At 46.2% G+C, this 20477-nt stretch overlaps 2 protein-coding genes across 2 annotated transcripts in view; one reads left to right on the top strand and one right to left on the bottom strand.

The window, feature by feature from the left end:
• Positions 1 to 12743, bottom strand: part of RETREG3 (reticulophagy regulator family member 3) — a 21432-nt gene extending 8689 nt beyond the window's left edge. Inside the window, exons 1-2 of the mRNA XM_059378537.1 lie at positions 12376 to 12743; positions 462 to 568 (exon numbers count right to left, since the gene is read on the bottom strand). Coding sequence (XP_059234520.1) covers positions 462 to 568; positions 12376 to 12614 — 346 coding nt within the window. The 5' untranslated portion in view covers positions 12615 to 12743. The remainder of the gene's footprint in view (positions 1 to 461; positions 569 to 12375) is intronic.
• A 196-nt stretch (positions 12744 to 12939) lies between these two features.
• Positions 12940 to 18262, top strand: LOC132003504 (tubulin gamma-1 chain). Its single transcript, XM_059379023.1, has 11 exons — positions 12940 to 13058; positions 13378 to 13490; positions 13660 to 13827; positions 15283 to 15351; positions 15624 to 15703; positions 16146 to 16272; positions 16509 to 16595; positions 16715 to 16864; positions 17245 to 17397; positions 17488 to 17649; positions 17838 to 18262. The coding sequence occupies exons 1-11, from the start codon at positions 13010 to 13012 to the stop codon at positions 18033 to 18035; spliced, it is 1356 nt and encodes a 451-aa protein (XP_059235006.1). The 5' UTR covers positions 12940 to 13009; the 3' UTR covers positions 18036 to 18262.
• The last annotated feature ends 2215 nt before the right edge of the window (positions 18263 to 20477 follow it).

The following is a 20477-nucleotide window of genomic DNA, read 5'->3' as shown; positions in this document are numbered from 1 at the left end:
TCTGCCTTCGGGTCAGGTCATGATCCCAGGGTCCTGGGATGGAGCCCCGCATCGGGCTCTCTGCTCAGCAGGGAGCCTGCTTCCTTCTCTCTCTCTGCCTGCCTCTCTGCCTACTTGTGATCTCTGTCTGTCCAAAAAAAAAAAAAAGATGCAATATCCAAAGATAATTTTTTTTTTTTTAACTTGAGGACTACTTATTCCTCCGGCCAGTTATGAGGTCAAGAATATCTCAGGTGGTGGATACAGATTTCCTGAGCCTGGTAACAATGGGAAGGGTGGAACAAAGCTCTAAGGAACTACAGATGGGGCCCCAGTTCTTCAAGTGTCTCCTAAAGCAACAATTCAGACATGAAAGGATATCCCAGTTCTAGATACACCCTCATAAACCCCAAAAACTAAAGGTAAAAATTAAAGGAAAGACCATTTCCAGTTCAGATTCTTCTAAATGCTACCAAACTCACCTTTTATTTCAGGCCAGATTTTGTTCTTCCACTGATCTATACACACGATGATCATGGAGCTGAATGCAAGCAGAAACACAAGACGAAGGGATGTCAGCGCAAAGAACCTACAGAGAGGGGAAACAGATTATTATCCAATTAGCTAACTTCAGAAGGGACCATCTGTGTAATTCAGGCGCCAGTAAACAGACTTAAGTCCTAGTTATATACCTTAGGAAAACCAGTTAAACTTTCTGAAATCAGCTATTTCACCTATGGGACAGAGATAATTTGCTGCTGTAAAGGCAGAGGGCTAAATCAAATGACCTCTTAAAGCCCCTTTCGACTTTCAAGTCTGCAATTCTATTAATTTCAGGGAGAAATTCATTCCTGATAACTCATTATGATGAAAGCAAACACCTTTCTACCAAATTAGACCTTAGTGGAGGGCAACAAACTGATAGAGATGTGTTAAAAAGCACAAAATTCAGATATCCTTTTACAGATGAAGGAACTCAGATCCAAAAAGTACAATGATTTGGTCAAGGTCAACAGAAAGCACTGAAGCTACATCTTAAAATCTTAAAAGGCAACTCTTCAGAATTAACGCAAGTATTTCTTAAACAATTCCAAAAAACTGAAGAGGGAATACCTCTTGATTGATTTTTGTGAGGCCAGCATTACTCTGATACCAAAGCCAGACAAAGACACTAGAAGAAAACTACAGCCCTGCATTCCTTATAAACATAGAGGCAAAAATCCTTAATAAAACACTACAAACTCGGGGCGCCTGGGTGGCTCAGTGGGTTAAGCCTCTGCCTTCCCTTCTGCTCAAGTCATGATCTCAGGGTCCTGGGATTGAGCCCCACATCGGGCTCTCTGCTCAGCGGAGAGCCTGCTTCCCTCTCTCTCTGCCTGCCTCTCTGCCTACTTGTGATCTCTCTCTGTCAAACAAATAAATAAAATCTTAAAAAAAAAACAAACAAAAAAAACTTCCAAACTGAATTTAGCAGCATAGTCAAAGGATTAATTTCAGGAATAAAAGGGTAGTTTAATATATAAAAACCAGTAAATGTAATACATCACAGTAACAGAATGAAAGAAAAGATTGTTCTTTTTTTTTTTTTTTAAAGATTTTATTTATCTATTTGAGAGAGAGAATAAGAGAGAGCACGAGAGAGGAGGTCAGAGAAAGAAGCAGACTCCCCATGGAGCTGGGAGCCTGACGAGGAACTCGATCCCACAACTCCCAGATCATGACTTGAGCCGAGTCACCCAAGTGCCCGAAAAGTTAGTTTTTATTTGAAGGAATCAAGCACAAATAGATATTTACAAAAAATCTGGGAAATTTGAATACATACCGAAGGTATTAGGGAGCCACTGCTTATTTTTTAGGTGTGATAATGTTATGGAAAATATGTTGGTAGAGTCCCTATTTTTAAAAGATACATAAAAGATACATACATAATATTCATGAAAAAATGATGAGATATCTGGGATTTATGTCAAAATAATATTGTCTGGCAAAGGAAAGAATATGAAAGAAGATGAAACAAGGAGCACCTGAATGGCTCAGTCGGTTTAGCATCTGACTTTGCCTCAGGTCACGATTTCAGGGTCTTGGGATCAAGCCCACATCAGGCTCCCTGCTCAGCAGGAGCCTGGGAGCCTGCTTCTCCCTCTGCCTCTGCCTTTCCCCCTGCTCCTGCTCTCTCTCACTGTCAAATAAATCAACAGAATCTTAAAAAAAAAAAAAAAAAAAAGTAAAACCAGATTGACGATGAGTTGATAAATTCTAATATTTAAAATCTTCCACAAAAAGTGAAAAAAAAAAGGTAGTTTTTTTCCCCTTAAAGATCTGATTTATTTGTCAGGAGAGAAAGCTCTCAAGAAGGGGGAGCAGCAGGCAGAGGGAGAAGCAGGCTCCCTGCTGAGCAAGGACTACCCACCCCCCAATATAGGACTGGACCCCAGGACCCTGGGATCATGATCTGAGCTGAAGGCAGAAGTTTAAACAACTGCGCCACTGAGGCCCTAAAAAACTAAAAAAACTAGTTCTATGAGTCCTTCTACTACAGCAGCCTACGGCTCTAAAGCAGTGCCTCTCAGTATCTGTAGGCCAGTGCAGGGCCACAAGCTGACTCTGCCCATCTGCGAGGAAGTCAGTATTAAATTTAGAGTAAACACCAAGAAATTTTTATAGCAATCTGACCAAGTAATTTTGAATCTAAGAACACATTTGGGTTTGTATATTCTGTCCCTTTTTAAACTTTATTTTTCTAGTAAGTCATTTACATTGTATTTTACAAAAGTACTAATTTGCAACATATCCGGGAAAACACCACCACTAGCCTTCCCCACAGACCGTTAAGCAGGGCAGTAAGGATGGCTTGTAAGTCAGACTTGCTTGAATCTGATTCTCTGAACACCCACTCTTAGTTATGTGTCCTTGAATGAATTAGCTTAACCTCTTCAGTTTCTTCATCTATTTATAGTGGTAACAATAACAAAACTTGCAGGACTGTTTGTAGTTTTAGATACAACATACTTAATTGCCTATAAAAATATCATACTTCATCTTGCTAGAAAGACAAGAAAATACAAGCCTACCACACAGTTCTATTCAACTTTACAATGTAGAACTGTTACCAGCTATTATCACAGGAACTGATCAAACAAGGGTAAGGATGACCAAGGTTTGGTTACAAATGACCTGTCTCTTTTCAACTCAACACACGACCAAATGGCTTGGTATAACACAATACCAGAACAATACCAATACCAGAGTATGATCCTTATAAAGGAAAAAAAAAGGCTTGGTCTATGTGTCTATATCAATACATTTACATATGCAGGGACTGGCAGAGGAACTTCAATTTTTGCTCCTAGATATTTTTGAACTTGTTTTCAATAAACATGAATCCATGTTATGTAATTTTTAAAAACTACGCGAAGAATGAAGGATGAAGGAAATAAGAACTTAAAAATCTAGTCACCAAATGATAACCCTATTCCGATTTTTCCACCCCACCACTTAAAGGACACTGTAATTATACATGAGATTAAAGAATGAAAGCAGCTTAGCAAAAATAAGCCTCTAGAGCTGCCTCAGGTCATTAATCTTTTCTCCAAGGCCAGTTCATCATCCCAACAAATAAGCAAATTTAACAAGGCCAAGGATAAGGGCCCTAGAGCTTCCTGCTCCCTAGCACTGCTGCTTCTCTGTCCCAGCTGCAGGAGGATAAGGCAGGACCACTGCTCCCTCCAGAGTTCTTGAAAGGGCTCCCCGGGGAGGCAATCCAGACTGTCTGCAATTTCCACTTCCCAGATCATGATTACTAACACCCATATAAACTGGAGTAGGGAAGGGATATTAAGCTCTCCTAAGAAAGGCTGATTTTCCAAAAATGATGGCAGGAAAAATACTGCTTCTCCAAAACCTGAACTACTTTATATTTTGTAGCCTGTTATAGTCCCTGTCTATGCTTCATTCAATCCAGCAAATACTTACTGAGTGCCCATTTTATGTGGAGGCCAGAGATACGCAGCCCAGTTACAGAAAACAGTGAGACATGGACCTTACTCTCAAGTGTATTTATGCGTCTATCTGTGTTTGCAATATTAACATGTCAGGGTAAGGATAACAAAGAGGAGGACATCAAGCTGGAATTTAAAAGATAAATGGTAAGAATGGGGTGCCTGGCTGGTTCAGTCAATGGAGCATGTGACTCTTGATCTTGGGTTGTGGGTTTGAGCCCCACGCTGGGTGTAGAGATAACTGGGAGGAAAAAAAAAAGAGAAATGGTAAGAAAACAAGACAAAAGGGTGTGGGGAAGGAGAGGACACTCAGATAGGGAGAAGAGCTAGCTGGCATGACGTATTTAAAGAATGACCAGCAGTTTTGATAGAACTGAAACAAGGAGGAGATGAGATGGGGAGAGAGTCAGGAGTCAGGTTATGAAGGGCCTTTGATCATAAGCATATTAGATTTTACCCTGCAGATAAAGGCGATAAAGTGTTTTACAAAGGCTGTAGTTTTTGGATCGTGAAGGCTAAAAGTGTGAACATCTTCTTGAACAAGATTAATCCTGGTCCATAAATTAATTTTAGGAAGAGATTTATCTTTTTTCTTGAATAAGCCCATGTAGGAACCTCAGAAGAAGTTTTTCTGTGTGGTGTAAAATAACATTTCTTGGGAAATCAGTTTCTTCCACATAGCTAAAAACTTTTTTTTTTTTTTTTAAGATTTTATTTATTTATTTGGCAGACAGAGATCACAAGTAGGCAGAGAGGCAGGAAGAGAGAGACAGAGAAGCAGGCTCCCTGCTGAGCAGAGAGCCGGATGCTGGCTCAATCCCAGGACCCTGGAATCATGACCTGAGCCGAAGACAGAGGCTTTAACCCACTGAGCCACCCAGGCGCCTCCATATAGGTAAAAACTTAATTAATGTAAAGATCACCTCAATACACTGCAGTTGACCCCTCCAAGGTAACCAGACAATAGCGTCAGTGTTCTCTTAGAGGTCTGACCAACAAACATAAAATATGGATAAGGGTGTGCTTCTTTTCTTCCAGGCCTCACTCAATGTTAAAACCCTAAACAAAAAGGGAGTATCAATCTCAGATGAGTGCTTTTTTAAAAAAAAAAAAAAAAAAAAAAAAAGCTCAGAAAGAGTAAGACATGGACCGTGTGAAAAGAAGTCACATCGATGCTTAGCATTTTACAGATATAACCTGGAAGCCTACCTGTAAGAAAACTCTGCAACTATGTGCAAATATAGGACATAACTGGGGGTACCTGGGTGGCTCAGTTAGTTAAATATCTCCCTAACGGCGCAGATCATCATCCCAGAGTCCTGGGAAGGAGCCCCACATTGGGCTCCCTGCTCAGTGGGGAGCCTGCTTCTCCCTCCCCCAACTCCCACGCTCATGCTCACTCTCTCTCTCTCTCTCTCTCACAAATACATACACATAAATAAATAAAATAAAATCTAAAAAAAAAAATACAAGTCATAACTGAAGATAAAGTATTTTTGAGATTGGTACAGGCAAGGGATGGATGAAAAATCAGGACTCTCCTGGACTTGTTCAAGTCCTGCAATGTCTATTCATCTGGCCAAAAATCCACAGGCAGATTTAACAGCACAGGCGTTTGATAAGACAATACACAAAACATTTTTCAGCAACTAAAATCAACATGAAAACTTCCCAACTTAACAAAAACGAGTGCAAATGCAGTCAATTCTGAATCTTCACCTGTGAGTGGTTCAATCTGGGGATTGCCCATAGCCCATTACTCATTTTACCCACTGTGGGCTCACAATCTATTCTTTCTTAATGATGTATTTTTTCTTATTCATAAAGGCAACCATGTTTATTGGAGAAAGTTTAGAAAATGAAAGTGATAGGGCGCCTGGGTGGCTCGGTGGGTTAAGCCTCTGCCTTAGGCTCAGGTCATGGTATCAGGGTCTGGGATCGAGCCCCGCATCAGGCTCTCTGCTCAGCCGGGAACCTGCTTCCTCCTCTCTCTCTCTGCCTGCCTCTCTGACTACTTGTAATCTCTATCAAATAAATAAATAAAATCTTTAAAAAAAAAAAAAGAAAGAAAATATAAGTGATAATTACAGATGAAATTAAAAATTGAATTAGTACATCATCTATAAAACAGTCTTACCTGCCCCCTCCCCAAAAATTCTTGAACCCGAATCTAGTCAAGTCTCTCGATCCAGCTATCAATGCAGAGGAAATATAGAGCGTAGGGGTATCACACACGGATGCAATAAGAGAAATCCAGTCTGTGGAATACTTTATAGGACAAACTGGTTTCTTCAACCAACAAATGGTAGAGGAATGAAGATTGAAAAGGAACCAACAGAGTAAAAGAGATGTAAAAAACAGAATGATCAGTCACAATATATGGACTTCATTTGGATCCTACCCAAACAATTTTTAAAAAATTTTTTATTTGACAGAGAGAGATCACAAGTAGGCAGAAAGGCAGGCAGAGGGAGAGAGAGAGAGAGAGGGAGAGAGGAGGAAGCAGGCTCCCTGCTGAGCAGAGAGCCCGATTCGGGACTCAATCCCAGGACCCTGAGATCATGACCTGAGCTGAAGGCAGAGGCTTAACCCACTGAGCCACCCAGGCGCCCTCAAACTATTTTATTTGGGGGGCGGGGGGATAGAGGGGCAGAGAGAGAGAGAGAGAGCGATTCCCAGCCAGGCTCCACACTCCCCAGCACAGAGCCCAACGCAGGGCTTGAACCCATGACCTTGAGATCATAATGTGAACCAAAATCAAGAGTTGGATGCCTGACTGAGCCACCCAGGTGCCCCCAAACAAACTATTTTAAAAAAACAAATAATATTTTAAAATTTTTTTAAAGTAAGCTCTACACCCAATGTGGGGCTTGAACTCACCAACCTGAGATCAAGAGTCATATGCTCTGTCGACTAAGCCAGCCAACTGCCCCAAAACACAAATAATATTTATGAAAAAACTGGATATTTGAACACTAGCTAGAATCATTAATTTTTTACCTGTGATAATGGCACTGGTATTTTTTTTTTCTGAAGTCTTTATTTTTCAGAGACTCACATTCTAAAATACTTACAGATTACATTGTAAGACACCTGGCATTTGCCTCAAAACAATAAAAGAATAAGTAAAAAAAAAGAACTGAGGTACAGAAGACACAAAATTGGCCATGAACTGAAGAATTTTAAAGCTGGGTACATGGTGGTACATATTATTATTCTGTCTACTTATGTACTTATGTGTATATGTTTTAAACTTTCCATAAGAAAATTTTTTTTTTTTTTTAATGGCCTTTGGAGGGCGCCTGCGTGGCTCAGTCGTTAAGCATCTGCCTTCAGTTCAGGTCATGATCCCAGGGTTCTGGGATCGAGTCTCACGTCTGGCTCCCTGCTCAGCAAGAAGTCTGCTTCTCCGTCCCACTCCCCCTGCTTAGATTCCCTCTCTTGCTGTCTCTCTCTCATAAATAAATAATCATTTTTTTTTTTAATGGCCTTTTGAGGTGCCAGGGTGGCTCAGATGGTTGAGCGTCCAACTCTTGGTTTCGGCTCAGATCATGATCTCAGGATGGTGAGATCAAGCCCCATGTCGGGTTCCACACTCATTGTGGAGTCTGCTTGAGATTCTCTCTCTTCCTCTCCCCGCTGTTCTCTCTCAAAAAACCTTAGATCATGACCTGAGCCGAAGGCAGAGGCTTAACCCACTGAGCCACCCAGGCGCCCCTCAAATAAGTAATCTTAAAAAAATAATTTTTCTAAAGATTTTTATTTGACAGAGAAATGACACAGTAGGAGAGGGAACACAAACAAGGGGAGTAGGAGAGGGAGGAGCAGGTTTCCTACCGAGCAGGGAGCCTGGTATGGGGCTCAACCCCAGGACCCAAGCCAAAGGCAGAGACTTTAACTCACTGAACCACCCAGGCACCCCTCAAAATGTTTTTAAATAAATAAAAAATAAACGAATAAGCAGAAATTAGTAACTCATTGCCATTTACTTTAAAAATCTTTTACTACTACTGAGAGTGAAATATTATATATCCATCAATTCATTATTTTCTTTTTTTTTTCCCCTGGTTTTTTCCCTGTTCTTTTGTTAACCTTCCATCCCCTTTATTAGGGGTTAAAATCCAATTATCAGTCTAAATAAAATATTCCTTGAAAAAACTGGTTTCCTGCAAAGTCACCAGAAAGTCCAAAACTAAACAATTTTTTTGAGGTTAACTATACCATGGATCCTCATTATTAGTACAGGTAAATTAGAGTTTGCTATAATCATAAAGTTTATGCTACAATCATAAAAAGAAAAGGTCATATGTTTATCTCCAATCAAAGAAGATACTATTTCTGGGTTCCTTTGTTATTACAGAGTAAGCTTGTCTCACTGGCACTTCAGAACAAAGCCTCCCATCCTATAGGGACAAAAAGCCCATTATTGTACAGCACTTGTGGCCGTCTGGTTAATGAGCCAGTCACTGGTAAATGAGAATGAAAAAAATTAACCCAACCCACATAATGTAGTGATCATTGTTGCTTACACAAAACCAGAAATGAAACCAGCTAGCTGCTAAACACCTACTTTATGTTAAAGACTGTCCATTAACATAAAGCACCCAACCTTGCAATTAGGATAGATAAAAGCTGATGGCGAAAGGGAGACAAAAAAAAGTAAGCCAAGGCATTCTTGGGAGTCTCCCTGGCTACGAAAACCAACAAGGACCTTCCAGAGACTAGCATTAGAAACATGTGCTCAAAAGACTTGCATCTGCAATTTGATTATAAATTTTTCTCATAGAAGAAAAATGTCTTTACTTAAACAGACCCTGCCTTCCATCTCTTGTTCCTCACTATTGTTTTTCACTCATATTCTAACCATTTAAATCAGAATTGCTGTACTCTTAATCACTTCTTGCTCATTTTTTTAAAAAAATTATTTATTTATTTGACGGACAGAGATCACAAGTAGGCAGAGAGACGGGCAGAGAGAGAGAGATGGGGAAGCAGGCTCCCTGCTGAGCAGAGAGTCCAACATGGGGCTTGATCCCAGGACCCGGAGATGGAGATCATGACCCAAGCTGAAGACAGAGGCTTAACCCACTGAGCTACTCAGGCACCCCTCTCGGTCATTTTTTTATTTGGGGGGCGTTGTGGGGGAGGGAACACCTGTATTTTTTTAATTATGGAAACAACAGATTCCGTAATATCCCCTAGGGTATAGGAAGGTTAATTCAGACAAGTGACAGTTAAAGCAGATCTCAACAGGGAATCAGCTTGTGACTGCTCTAAAGCAGTATCCCTAATAGAGACTGTCTAGAATCCTAGAATGTTAAGAAGTGTAAAGGAACTCCAGAGTCATCTAGCCCTCCTTGAATCATGCGTTACTCTTAAGAGAAGAGGAAGGGCTTAGAATGCACACACATTTCCAGGGCTCCTTGCTGCTCCCCTGATCTGCTAGGTCAGAGTTAAACCAGCAGGTTACTCTAACCTGTTCTTTTCTGATCTTGTGAGGATACACTCTTGAGGATACACTCAGATATTCTTCCCCCAAATCACTCATTTACAGGTGGAATGGAGGCTAATGAAAACACAAGCTACTGGAAAGGAAGGGCTAACATTTCTGTTAATATCCTAGAGATAATAACATATCAGTGACCAGAAGCAATATAGATTGGAAGATTTCTGACCTAATAGCTATAATTGCTCTGGAATCTGAAGGGAAAAAGAAAACAGGACAAAACATGAATGAAAGCCCTGAAATACTATATAGCAAGGCTATACATCTCTTTCTTTTGTGGTGTTGTTGTTGCTGGTTTTAATTAAGATGTAAGAGGGCACATTCACAGGCACAGAAAAACCATGAGTGAGAATGCATATCAATGAAAGTTAAGAGCTACCTACCTGAACTCTGATTTTTTTATACTCCCATTATATCTTCTAATACCTCAAAATGTATAAAACATCTCAGTTAATGATGTATCATTATTCAGAACAAAAAAGGAAAAAACACCGATGATCCTCTTACATTTTCTAAACATTTATAAAGTCTGAGAACTAAACAGTTACTAACTGAAATGTCAATACACATATAAAATATGTTACTAGAATGTTAAGTCTAGTCTTCAATTTGAACCTCAAAGTGCCTCCCAAGGAGGCTCATCTCCTAAAACAATCCTGTGAATTGCCATACCAAGCTACCTTAGCTGTCACTCTGTAACCTTCATGGGTATGAGTCCGCTCTAAGTGCCAGAGTCTCCAGTCACACCTTCCTTCTGCTGTAGCTCCTCACCTACATTGTGGAGAGGGATGGGAATGTAACAAGTAACCACGTTCTGGATACACAGTAGGCAAGCTACCAGGAAATGCCAGAGATAAAGACCAATCACAAGGCGTTAAGAGAGGAAGATGTAAGAAAACAGGAGCTGAGTGAAATTCTAAACTTAGCCTATTAGTAAACTTGAGCATACACTGCTGAGGGCCAAAATTAAAGCTAACTCCAACAGTGGGAGCAGCCATGTTCAGATCTCAACTCCACAACCTACTTCTAAAGTTTCTCATCCAAGAGGCATATGGAAAGTCCCCTGAGAAATAACAACAGACGTGCTACTGATTCATTTGTATTAACACACCCTTGGTTTCATTATTCATTTAAATCCTGATGGAGTTTTTATGTATCAGCCAATCACACTTGGATCCAAACTGGTTTAATGAGGACCAACTTTTTTTCCCCAGGAGGACAATCTCAGTGGTAAAAAATGAAGTTCTGACTGGATGGTGTGGGGTTTAGGGCTGTGACGGGGGAGGTGGGGAAAGGAAGAGAAGATCATTTCGGAAAATGCTCTTGACCGATGGTGCTACAGTTAAAGGTTTCTGACAGAGTAGAACAGGAAAGGAAGTAAGTACCTGGGGATCAAAGAAGCACTACCAAAAATAAATGAAGAATGCTGTAGGAAAACTTTATCACCAAGTTTGCTGAAGTCTCTGGAAGCAACTAATGTCAGAGACTGCTGCAACACCTTTAATCTGAGTCTCCTTCAAACTGTGAGGAGTAATAGCTGAACATTGTATCTTTCTGTCAAAGAATTTGAAATTGTGCTCCAGTTCACTAAAAATCTTTCAGACAAAAAATAATAAATGTGCTGGTTTTAAAACCAAGAATTTTAAGAGAAAAAAGTATTTTCAGCAAAAACATATTGTCTGGGATGCCTGGGTGTCTCAGTCATTAAGCGTCTGCGTTCTGCTCAGGTCTTGATCTCAGGGTCTTGGGATCGAGCCCCACATTGGGCTCCCTGCTCACTGGGAAGCCTGCTTCTCCCTCTCCCACTCCCTCTGCTTGTGTTCCTGCTCTTGCTGTCTCTCTCTCTCTCTCTCTCAAATAAATAAATAAAATCTTAAAAACAAAACAAGACATATTTTCTTTGGAAATGTTCCTTTTCAGACTTATCCAGAATAGGTTTTTCATTCAGCTGTAGACCTCCTCCCCAATACTGCAGTTCCCTTGGAATTTGGTGGATAATCCTTTCTTAGTTATGAATAATTCCGAAGTATGCTCAGCAGATTGTATGAAGACCTATGTCCACCTTAGGTCACAACAACCGAGAAGCAGCAGTTCCATTTCACATAGCATGATACACAGACTCTTAGAGCATATATACAGTCTCACTTCTCCAGCTGAGGAAAACTCACACACGCTTTTAGGCATCCTCAACTTCCCTGCCTATATACCATGCCTAAAGATGGATCTCTAATTCTTTGGGAGGAGTTGCAATCATAAGTGGCTTTGAAACGGGCGAAACCTCACTATCACTATTTCATAACTGTTCTTCAAAAGCTTGTAATTTTCTTTCAACTTGCAGCTTTGGAGGCTCTCACTGACGCTCAGACTTCACAAACTTCCTTGAGCAGGAGAAAGAACACCTAACGTGCTAATTCTAATTCAGATCACTCAAGCTTGTTCTATCACACCTACGGATACCTTTGCAACATCTCAAGTCTCACGCATCTACCCCCAGTAACAACTACTAAAATCAGAGCTCGGGGGGTGGTCTTCAAACCACATTTGAGCAAACAAGAGACGGGAAGTGATAGCCTTAAGTGACACAGCTTTCCCTAGCCAAAATGAGGCGCCCTCGCTCACTGCGAGCGGCTCAAGAGGTTACCAGAAGCTCCTGCCATATGTACGGGGTGAGGCTGCGGGACAAGTAAAGCAGGGACGATAACTGGAAGGCCCTAGGGAGAACTGCGGTGCAAAGCCTGCAGGCGGGATGGAGTGGAAGGCGACGAGGCAAAATTAGACAGCTACTGTAAAGAGCCAATGCAGCGAAGAAAACAGGGGAGGCGAGAGGTAGAGCCCTAGAAAAACCTGACGAATTCGCGCCTGGAAGGGTTTCCGAGGGCCCAGTTCTCTCACCAGAAAGCCGCGTTCAGCCCCAGGCACCACAGGGCGCTCCTGGCTGGCCGCTCCCACACCAGGGCTGCCTGCACCCGGCTCAGCAAAGGCTCGTAAGGCCCCAGCACCTCCACCAGGGCCCGCTGCGCCGCCTCAACCTGCTGGTCTCGCTCCCAGGAGCCTGACAGAGCGCGGCGGCCCCTGAAAGTCGGCCCCGAGGCTGGGCCTGGGGCCGCGGCCACCCCCTCTGCCTCCGCCATCTCCCCCCCCCGGCAGCCACAACATCCGGGGCCGCGGCCCGACGGTCACAATAAACACCAACTGCGCAGATGCGCGATTCGGCGGGGGAGGCCGCGTTCTCCACAGTGCGCCTGCGTGCGGGCTCTAGCTCCCGTCCACCCAGAGGAAAAGAACACTACGTCAAAGTACGACCTCCGCGCCCAGGCGCAGAGCGCGACCCGGAGCTGCGCACGCGCAGTCTGCTCGACTGAAGTCGAATGAATAAGGACCTACCAGCGCCAGAACTCAGTTCTCATTGGAGCAGAGAAAGTTTGTGGGAGGAACAAGTTGTTTGGCGCCTGCGTCGTGCGGCTAGCGGCTTGAGAGCCGCGGCTTGGCTGGCGGGAGCGTCTGCAGCGCCGGTGCCTGAGGAGCGATGCCGAGGGAAATCATCACCCTACAGTTGGGCCAGTGCGGCAATCAGAGTGAGCGAACCTCCGGCCCCTCCACTACTTAGGTTCCTTAGCTTCTGTGGGATCTCGCTGTGTGATCCCGGACTCCATCTGCCCTTCCCAGAATCGTAGTTTTCCGAAGGCGGGACATGCCTGACCCAGTGTCCAGTTGCCCAACCCCGAGGGGCCCTCCTCTCCCAGTCGCTGGCATACAGCCCTTTCCTCCTACATGGGAGACTCCCGAAGCTTGACTTCCTACCTTCAGACCCAGACGCTCAGTCCCTCAGTTCCTAGCTGGAATCTGCCCAGACCCAGATACCCTCTTTCTCCCCCGTCCGCCCGCCTCCCCCAGTTGGGTTCGAGTTCTGGAAACAGCTGTGCGCCGAGCATGGTATCAGCCCCGAGGGCATCGTGGAGGAGTTCGCCACCGAGGGCACTGACCGCAAGGACGTCTTTTTCTACCAGGTGCCCCCAGCGACTTGGTCAGGGGGTCTGAGGGAAGGGCAGGGGCCTGGTACCGGGAGACCCGCTGGGCAGAGGAACCAGGGCGGGAGGCTTGAGGAGGGAGGGCAGGCAGGAGCCAGAGCTGGGAGGATGGAGGGCTGGGCCTTAGCTGAGTGTGCTCCCTTGGCAGGCAGACGATGAGCACTACATCCCCAGGGCAGTGCTGCTGGACTTGGAGCCCCGGGTGATCCACTCCATCCTCAACTCCCCCTATGCGAAGCTCTACAACCCAGAGAACATCTACCTGTCGGAGCATGGAGGAGGAGCTGGCAACAACTGGGCCAGTGGATTCTCGCAGGTCATTTGCTATTCTCTGGCAGGACCCACAACTCCCTTCCTGTGTGAGGACAGGTTGTATGACTTGCCAGAGAGAGAAGAAACCAGATCAAGGATGTATGCCTAGTGGAGAGGGAGAGAGAGATGGCTGAGTAGAGTTCTTTTTTTTAAGTCTACTACATAATATGGTTAAGACTGCACTTGCCAATGCTATGTGCCAGGCTATACTAAATGCTTTACATATAATTTGCTTAAACCTCCCCACAACTGTAGAGGTAGATATTATAGGTTCATGGCCTCTTAACTGCTTTTTCAGATTCCAAAATCTGAAACCAAAAGATGATGTATAACTTATTTAGTAGCGAAACAAAATATTGGGTGCCTGGGTGGCTCATTCAGTAGAGCATGTGATTCTTGATCTTGGGGATTGTGAATTCGAGACCCACCTTGGGTGTAGAGATTATTTTAAAATAAAAATCTTGGGCGCCTGGGTGGCTCAGTGGGTTAAGCCACTGCCTTCGGCTCAGGTCATGATCTCAGGGTCCTGGGATCGAGTCCTGCATCGGGCTCTCTGCTCAGCAGGGAGCCTGCTTCCCTCTCTCTCTCTCTCTGCCTGCCTCTCAGTCTACTTGTGATTTCTCTCTGTCAAATAAATAAATAAATAAAATCTTTAAAAAATAAATAAATAAAATAAAATAAAAATCTTTAAGGGACACCTGGGTGGCTCAGTTGGTTGGACGGCTGCCTTTGGCTCAGGTCATGATCCCAGAGTCCCGGGATCGAGTCCCGCATCGGGCTCCCAGCTCCATGGGGAGTCTGCTTCTCCCTCTGACCTTCTCCTCACTCGTGCTCTCTCTCACTGTCTCTCTCTCAAATAAATAAATAAAATCTTTAAAAAAAAAAAAACTTTAAAAATAAACAACAAATCTCAGTGGAGATCAGCTATTTTAGCTTCTATCCAACTTGTCATTACTCATATGTGTCATTGCAGAAATATTCTGAGGGAAGGGCAGCCTTCCCTCAGAATATTAATTAATATTAATTATTAATTATTAATTAATATATTTTATTAACACACATTAGACACCCACTTGCGTTTTACTTAACATACATCATATGTACCATAGTACCTTACTTGAACAGGAAATATTTGAATCCCAAAACTTACCTGGCCCCAAGAATTTTAAATAAGGCATCGAAGAGTTGTATTGTTCCCTTCTTTATACAGATGAGGAAACTGAGTAATCTGCCCAGAGTCACTTGGTTAAATAAAACTAGAACTAATACATGACCTGGATGTACCGTCTGCTCATACCCACTGTGCTTTACGGCCTCTCAATACAAATGAAAAACAGGGCTACTGTGCTCCACAAAAGGACTTTTATGGTTCTGTAAAGAGAATCCAGGGTGGCTCTTCTGAGGTCAGAGTCCTTGTCCATGGTCCTGTCCCACTCTGACACTCCCCATGTCTGTACAGGGAGAGAAGATCCATGAGGACATTTTTGACATCATAGATCGGGAGGCAGATGGCAGTGACAGTCTAGAGGTGAGTGTCTTAGGAATGCTGGTGGGAGTTGTCATAGGAAAGGCTTGACGACACCCTTTAGAAGCCACCTGTTAGGTATAAGACCTCCCCATGTGCCCTTTCCACTGAACAAGTCACTGGGCTTTCTTTTCACAAAGCAGGGTCTCCTAAGCTGTAGGTGTTGGGGAGGGAAGTGGAGGAGAGGCCTCAGGAAAATAGGAGTCCTAGAAGTTGTAGGATGGGTCCAGTTTGCAATGCAGTACCTAGACACTGACTGCCCCTTCCCTATGCAGGGCTTCGTGCTGTGTCACTCCATCGCTGGGGGGACAGGCTCTGGCCTGGGCTCCTACCTCTTAGAAAGGCTGAATGACAGGTAAGCCTGTGTTTCATGAGGCTGGAAAACTTGGTTTACCAAGAAGCTGGGAGGACTTTCAGATATGCCTTCCTATTTGCTGGAACAGAGAAAGAGCCCTTCTGTTCAGTCCTGTGGTTAGGAAAGGGAAGGTACCATAACCAAGAACCTGATCACACTCTGGGGAGTTGGATCCGCAGCTTAGAATCTAGGCCCTAGATGAAGAGATGAAGGTTCAGGGAGCATGGCTGGTTTAGAGTTAGAACCCTAGGTCTGAAGATGTGTCTCTGCCGTTCCTCCTTTGGGCTTACAGACTTCCAAAAGTCAAGTCTCCTTTTTCTGTTGATCCTGTGTCCCACCCCAGTTTCCCCATCTAGGTTCAGCCACTTTCTGACTATCATGACCCCCATGTTTACCAAGTCTCCAGTCTCTTACCCTGATCCTCTTCTCTCAACCCTATTAGGTACCCCAAGAAGCTGGTGCAGACGTACTCAGTGTTTCCCAACCAGGACGAGATGAGTGATGTGGTGGTCCAGCCCTACAACTCACTGCTCACACTCAAGAGGCTGACCCAGAACGCAGACTGTGTGGTGCGTCCTGGATTCTGCCATTCTCCACTCCAGCACCTCTGTCTGCTTTCATCATCTTCCTGCACTTAAAAAGTCCATTTTGAGCCCTTTTGTTCCTCAGTCCTGTGGCAGTACCTTTTGGATGGGTCTTTTTGGCCATGAGACACCAAAGAAATTAAGTTTCAGAGCCCAGACACAGGCAGAACTCCTGTTCTTTCTGTCTCCATAAATTTGTCATTCTCTTCTGTACCCCCCAGGTGGTGTTGGACAACACAGCCCTGAACCGGATCGCCACAGACCGCCTGCACATCCAGAACCCGTCCTTCTCCCAGATCAACCAGCTGGTGAGCCCCCACTCCCAGACTCTCTGGGCCGGAACCCCTCCTGGCTGGGGTCCACCTTGGGAAGGGAACTCCCATCCCTCCATGGGGCCAAGGCCCACGGCACGCACTCCTGTCCCCAGGTGTCCACCATCATGTCAGCCAGCACCACCACCCTGCGCTACCCCGGCTACATGAACAACGACCTCATCGGCCTCATCGCCTCGCTCATTCCCACTCCTCGACTCCACTTCCTCATGACGGGCTACACCCCACTCACCACGGACCAGTCGGTAGGAGCAGTCGCGGCAGGCCCTGCCCTCGCCTTTCTGTCCCCCTGCTGCCCCAGGAGCTGTCCCTTGGGGCCCCCAGAGGCTCTGTGCTCCAGGACCGGCATAGACCGTCCAACTCCACGCTGACCTGCTCTCCTCTGTCCTGTGCCTCTGGCTCCCTCCCCTCAGGGCCCAGGCTCTGTGGGGTCTGCAGACGGTCCCGCACAGGGCCATGACCTTGCCAAGCTAAGGAGGACTCAGTCCCACAGCAGAGGCTCAGTGTACACCTGGATCTCGAGACCCTTCCCCAAGAAACCACACTAGCCCAAGTCGGACAGGGCTGAGGCATTGGATGGTGGCCTGAGTGCGGGCCCGGGCCCTGTGGCCCACTGTCCCCTCAGGTGGCCAGCGTGCGGAAGACCACGGTCCTGGATGTCATGAGGCGGCTGCTGCAGCCCAAGAACGTGATGGTGTCCACGGGCCGGGATCGCCAGACCAACCACTGCTACATCGCCATCCTCAACATCATCCAGGGGGAGGTGGACCCCACCCAGGTAGGTGAGGCCCCTTCGTGCCACCCCCGGGCCCCGCAGGGGTAGAGGAGAGGCTACCACCACCACTGCTGCGTGCACCCCTCCCCTCAGGTCCACAAGAGTCTGCAGAGGATCCGGGAACGGAAGCTGGCCAACTTCATCCCCTGGGGCCCTGCCAGCATCCAGGTGGCCCTGTCAAGGAAGTCTCCCTACCTGCCTTCGGCCCACCGGGTCAGTGGGCTCATGATGGCCAACCACACCAGCATCTCCTCGGTGAGGCTCACTGTTGACACGTGTCTTCCCATATTTGCTTCCCTGGTTGGGCCTCACCTGTCCACATCCCTGCTGCCCCTGCTTCTGGCTCTCTTAACGTACGGATTGCCCAGCCTTGCTTCCCTAGCTTTCTGGGCCATACTGCTGCTCTAAGTTCTTTGTGACCCCTGCCCTCTGCACACACCAAGCTCTTCGAGCGGACCTGTCGCCAGTATGACAAGCTGCGGAAACGGGAGGCCTTCCTGGAGCAGTTCCGCAAGGAGGACATCTTCAAGGAGAACTTCGACGAGCTGGACACGTCCAGGGAGGTGGTGCAGCAGCTCATCGACGAGTACCACGCAGCCACGCGGCCAGACTACATCTCCTGGGGCGCCCAGGAGCAGTGAGGACCCCAGGACAGGGACCTCATCTGCCTTACTGATTGGCCCAGGCCCTGCCTGACCGGCCACCCCCTCAGAGTACCGATCAGGGACCTCACATATCTCTTCCTCATAAACACACACACACACACATATATACACACACACGTACTCTGTACTGGCCTGGGGACATGTTTATGTCTCCTCTTATGAGACTATTTATGTTAAATAAAGCACTGGACATAATAAATCAAGTCACTGGTCTCTTAAAGGCTTGTAGATGTGTGGAAGGGGGATGCCTGTTCTCTTCCGTCACAGTGAAAAGGTCTTCCCCAACTTCCAGCCTCTTCAACGCTGAGCAAATGCCTCCCCTCGCTTTTGCTTCCCCTTCCTCACTTTGGAGAACATGGGTGGGGTCCGCTCATGGGAGACATTTCTTTCCATGGTAAAAAGGCCAACAGATACTGCCTTGCTCTCTCATGGCATTCTGGGCCCCAGGTTCCCCACCCCCGCCAAGCCCTCCGTGGATCAGGTGACCCTTCCACCAGTTTCATGTTCCCACATCGGAGTGTCCTGTTAGTCCTCCCAGGAGCAGGCCTGCAGCCACCATCCCTACCGCCAGGCTCTTAGCAAGCAAGAGAGTTGGTCCAAGTGCCTTTCATCTTATAAGCAGAGTGTGCCAGAGAGCCAGTCCAAGAAAGCCACTGGTCAGGCAGCTGGAGTCCAGGACAAGCAGCTCAGGAGACCAAAGCCAAAACTTGGACTACATGCAGGGCCAGAGTGGCCCATAGCTAAGGGTCCGTGATTCTGTGAACAGGGGAATCTCCAGTTAAAGGGCCAGTGGCCTCCACTTCTGGTGGAAGATCGCAAGGAAGTAGTAAATATGTAGTGATCTAAATTCTCAGAATCACAAGAGCAAAGTAGGTTGTCCCTAGGTCATGGTGGATTGTCAGGGCCCCTCTTAGGCACTTATGTACCCCAAAGGTGAGGTTTGGGGGTAAGAACAACCACGTATATGGACATTATACTAGGGTACTTACATTATTTTGTTCAGTTCTATGAAGTGGTAGATTTTATAACTAAATAGATTTTATAAAGAAACTAAGACTAATTGTGCCTAATTTACCAGGTCTCAGACCTAGTAAATGACAGAGTGGGAGTCAAATCCTGATTGGACTCACTGGTTTCAGTATTTCTTTGCGTTCCAATGCATTCCATTCCATTGCATGTCCTGCCTTTTGGGGTATCTTGTGGGTTAGTGTAGAATCACCCCATTCCTGAGGTCTTCTGGAGCCATTGGATGAGCCTATGGTTGTCAGAGTGTGTGAGGACCTTAAACAGCTGTGCAGATAGGACAGGTACAGTCCCCGGGTTGGAGGGCGGGTCAGTCTCAACTGGCTTCAGGTAAGCCTGCAAAGTGTCTCCGTCACCCAGGTCAGTGTAGCTGGGGACCTGTGTCTGCCTTCTCAGTGTCACCACCAGGATGTCTGGCACCAAAGCCAGAGGGTCAGCCCAATGGATCAGGATTGGGGCTGGTGGAGCTTAGCACACAGGTGAAGGACCAGCTCCAGAAGGTGTCTGTGAGCCCCTACGGAGGCTGAAAAGTACCCAGGAACTTTGGGCAAACTACGATTTTTTTCTCCTGCTTCATTGTTGACCTGAGGACATCTTTTTCCTTCCATGGACCTACTTATCTTTAATAAAACCTTGAATATTAACAGTGAAAAACATTGAGGCCAGACCAAAGGGACTGACAGGCAGAGAATGGGAAGTCAGAGGCTGGGCCCTGGGCTTCCTGAGGGGTGGCAGGGAGGCCATTAGCCTGTCACCACCACAGTCAAAGCATGAACTTGTCACCTTAAGTTGCCAGGGCCCGCAGGAGGCTGACTCAGGAGAGCCAGCCTGGTTGGTGTCAAGCAGCCGCCTGTCGTCTCTGTGCAGAGGATGACTTCAGGGGAAACCAGCATGCACCTGGTGCCTTCAGAGCTCCACCTCTGGCCCCAGCACCACTGGGCACCTTGCCTGGCTCCTCTCCCTTGACTGTCTCTACCCCGATGACCAGCCTTTCATCACCTGGGGTAGCCGTGTGAGCAACTGGTGCTGGTAGGGGTCATGAGCACTGGCAGATGTGGCCACAAGCCCAGGGCCTTCTTTGCCAGACCCAGTTCTAGGGTAAGGAGCCCTAGGGGGAGGAAGCACCAGGCAGTCCAGAGGCAAAGATGTGTGTGGCTAGGACTCCAGCCGCCAATCCAAGCGGGGGGATACCCTGGGCAGATAGGCCTCTCCAGAAAGGAGGGCTGGGTCTGCAAAGACGCCTCTCTTTGCCCCACTGCTGAGGGCCAGGCGCTAGAAACACAGACATACACCTCAGAGCCAGCTTCAAGGCCAGGCCCCTCCCCCAGGTCTATTTGCCCCACTGCTGAGGGCCAGGCGCTAGAAACACAGACATACACCTCAGAGCCAGCTTCA

The sequence above is a fragment of the Mustela nigripes genome, chromosome 16 (genome assembly GCF_022355385.1).
Source record: "Mustela nigripes isolate SB6536 chromosome 16, MUSNIG.SB6536, whole genome shotgun sequence".
In the NCBI taxonomy this organism is placed as follows: Eukaryota; Metazoa; Chordata; class Mammalia; order Carnivora; family Mustelidae; genus Mustela; species Mustela nigripes.
The sequence above is the reverse complement of the archived record's forward strand: the minus strand, read 5'-3'. Positions and strand labels throughout refer to the sequence as shown.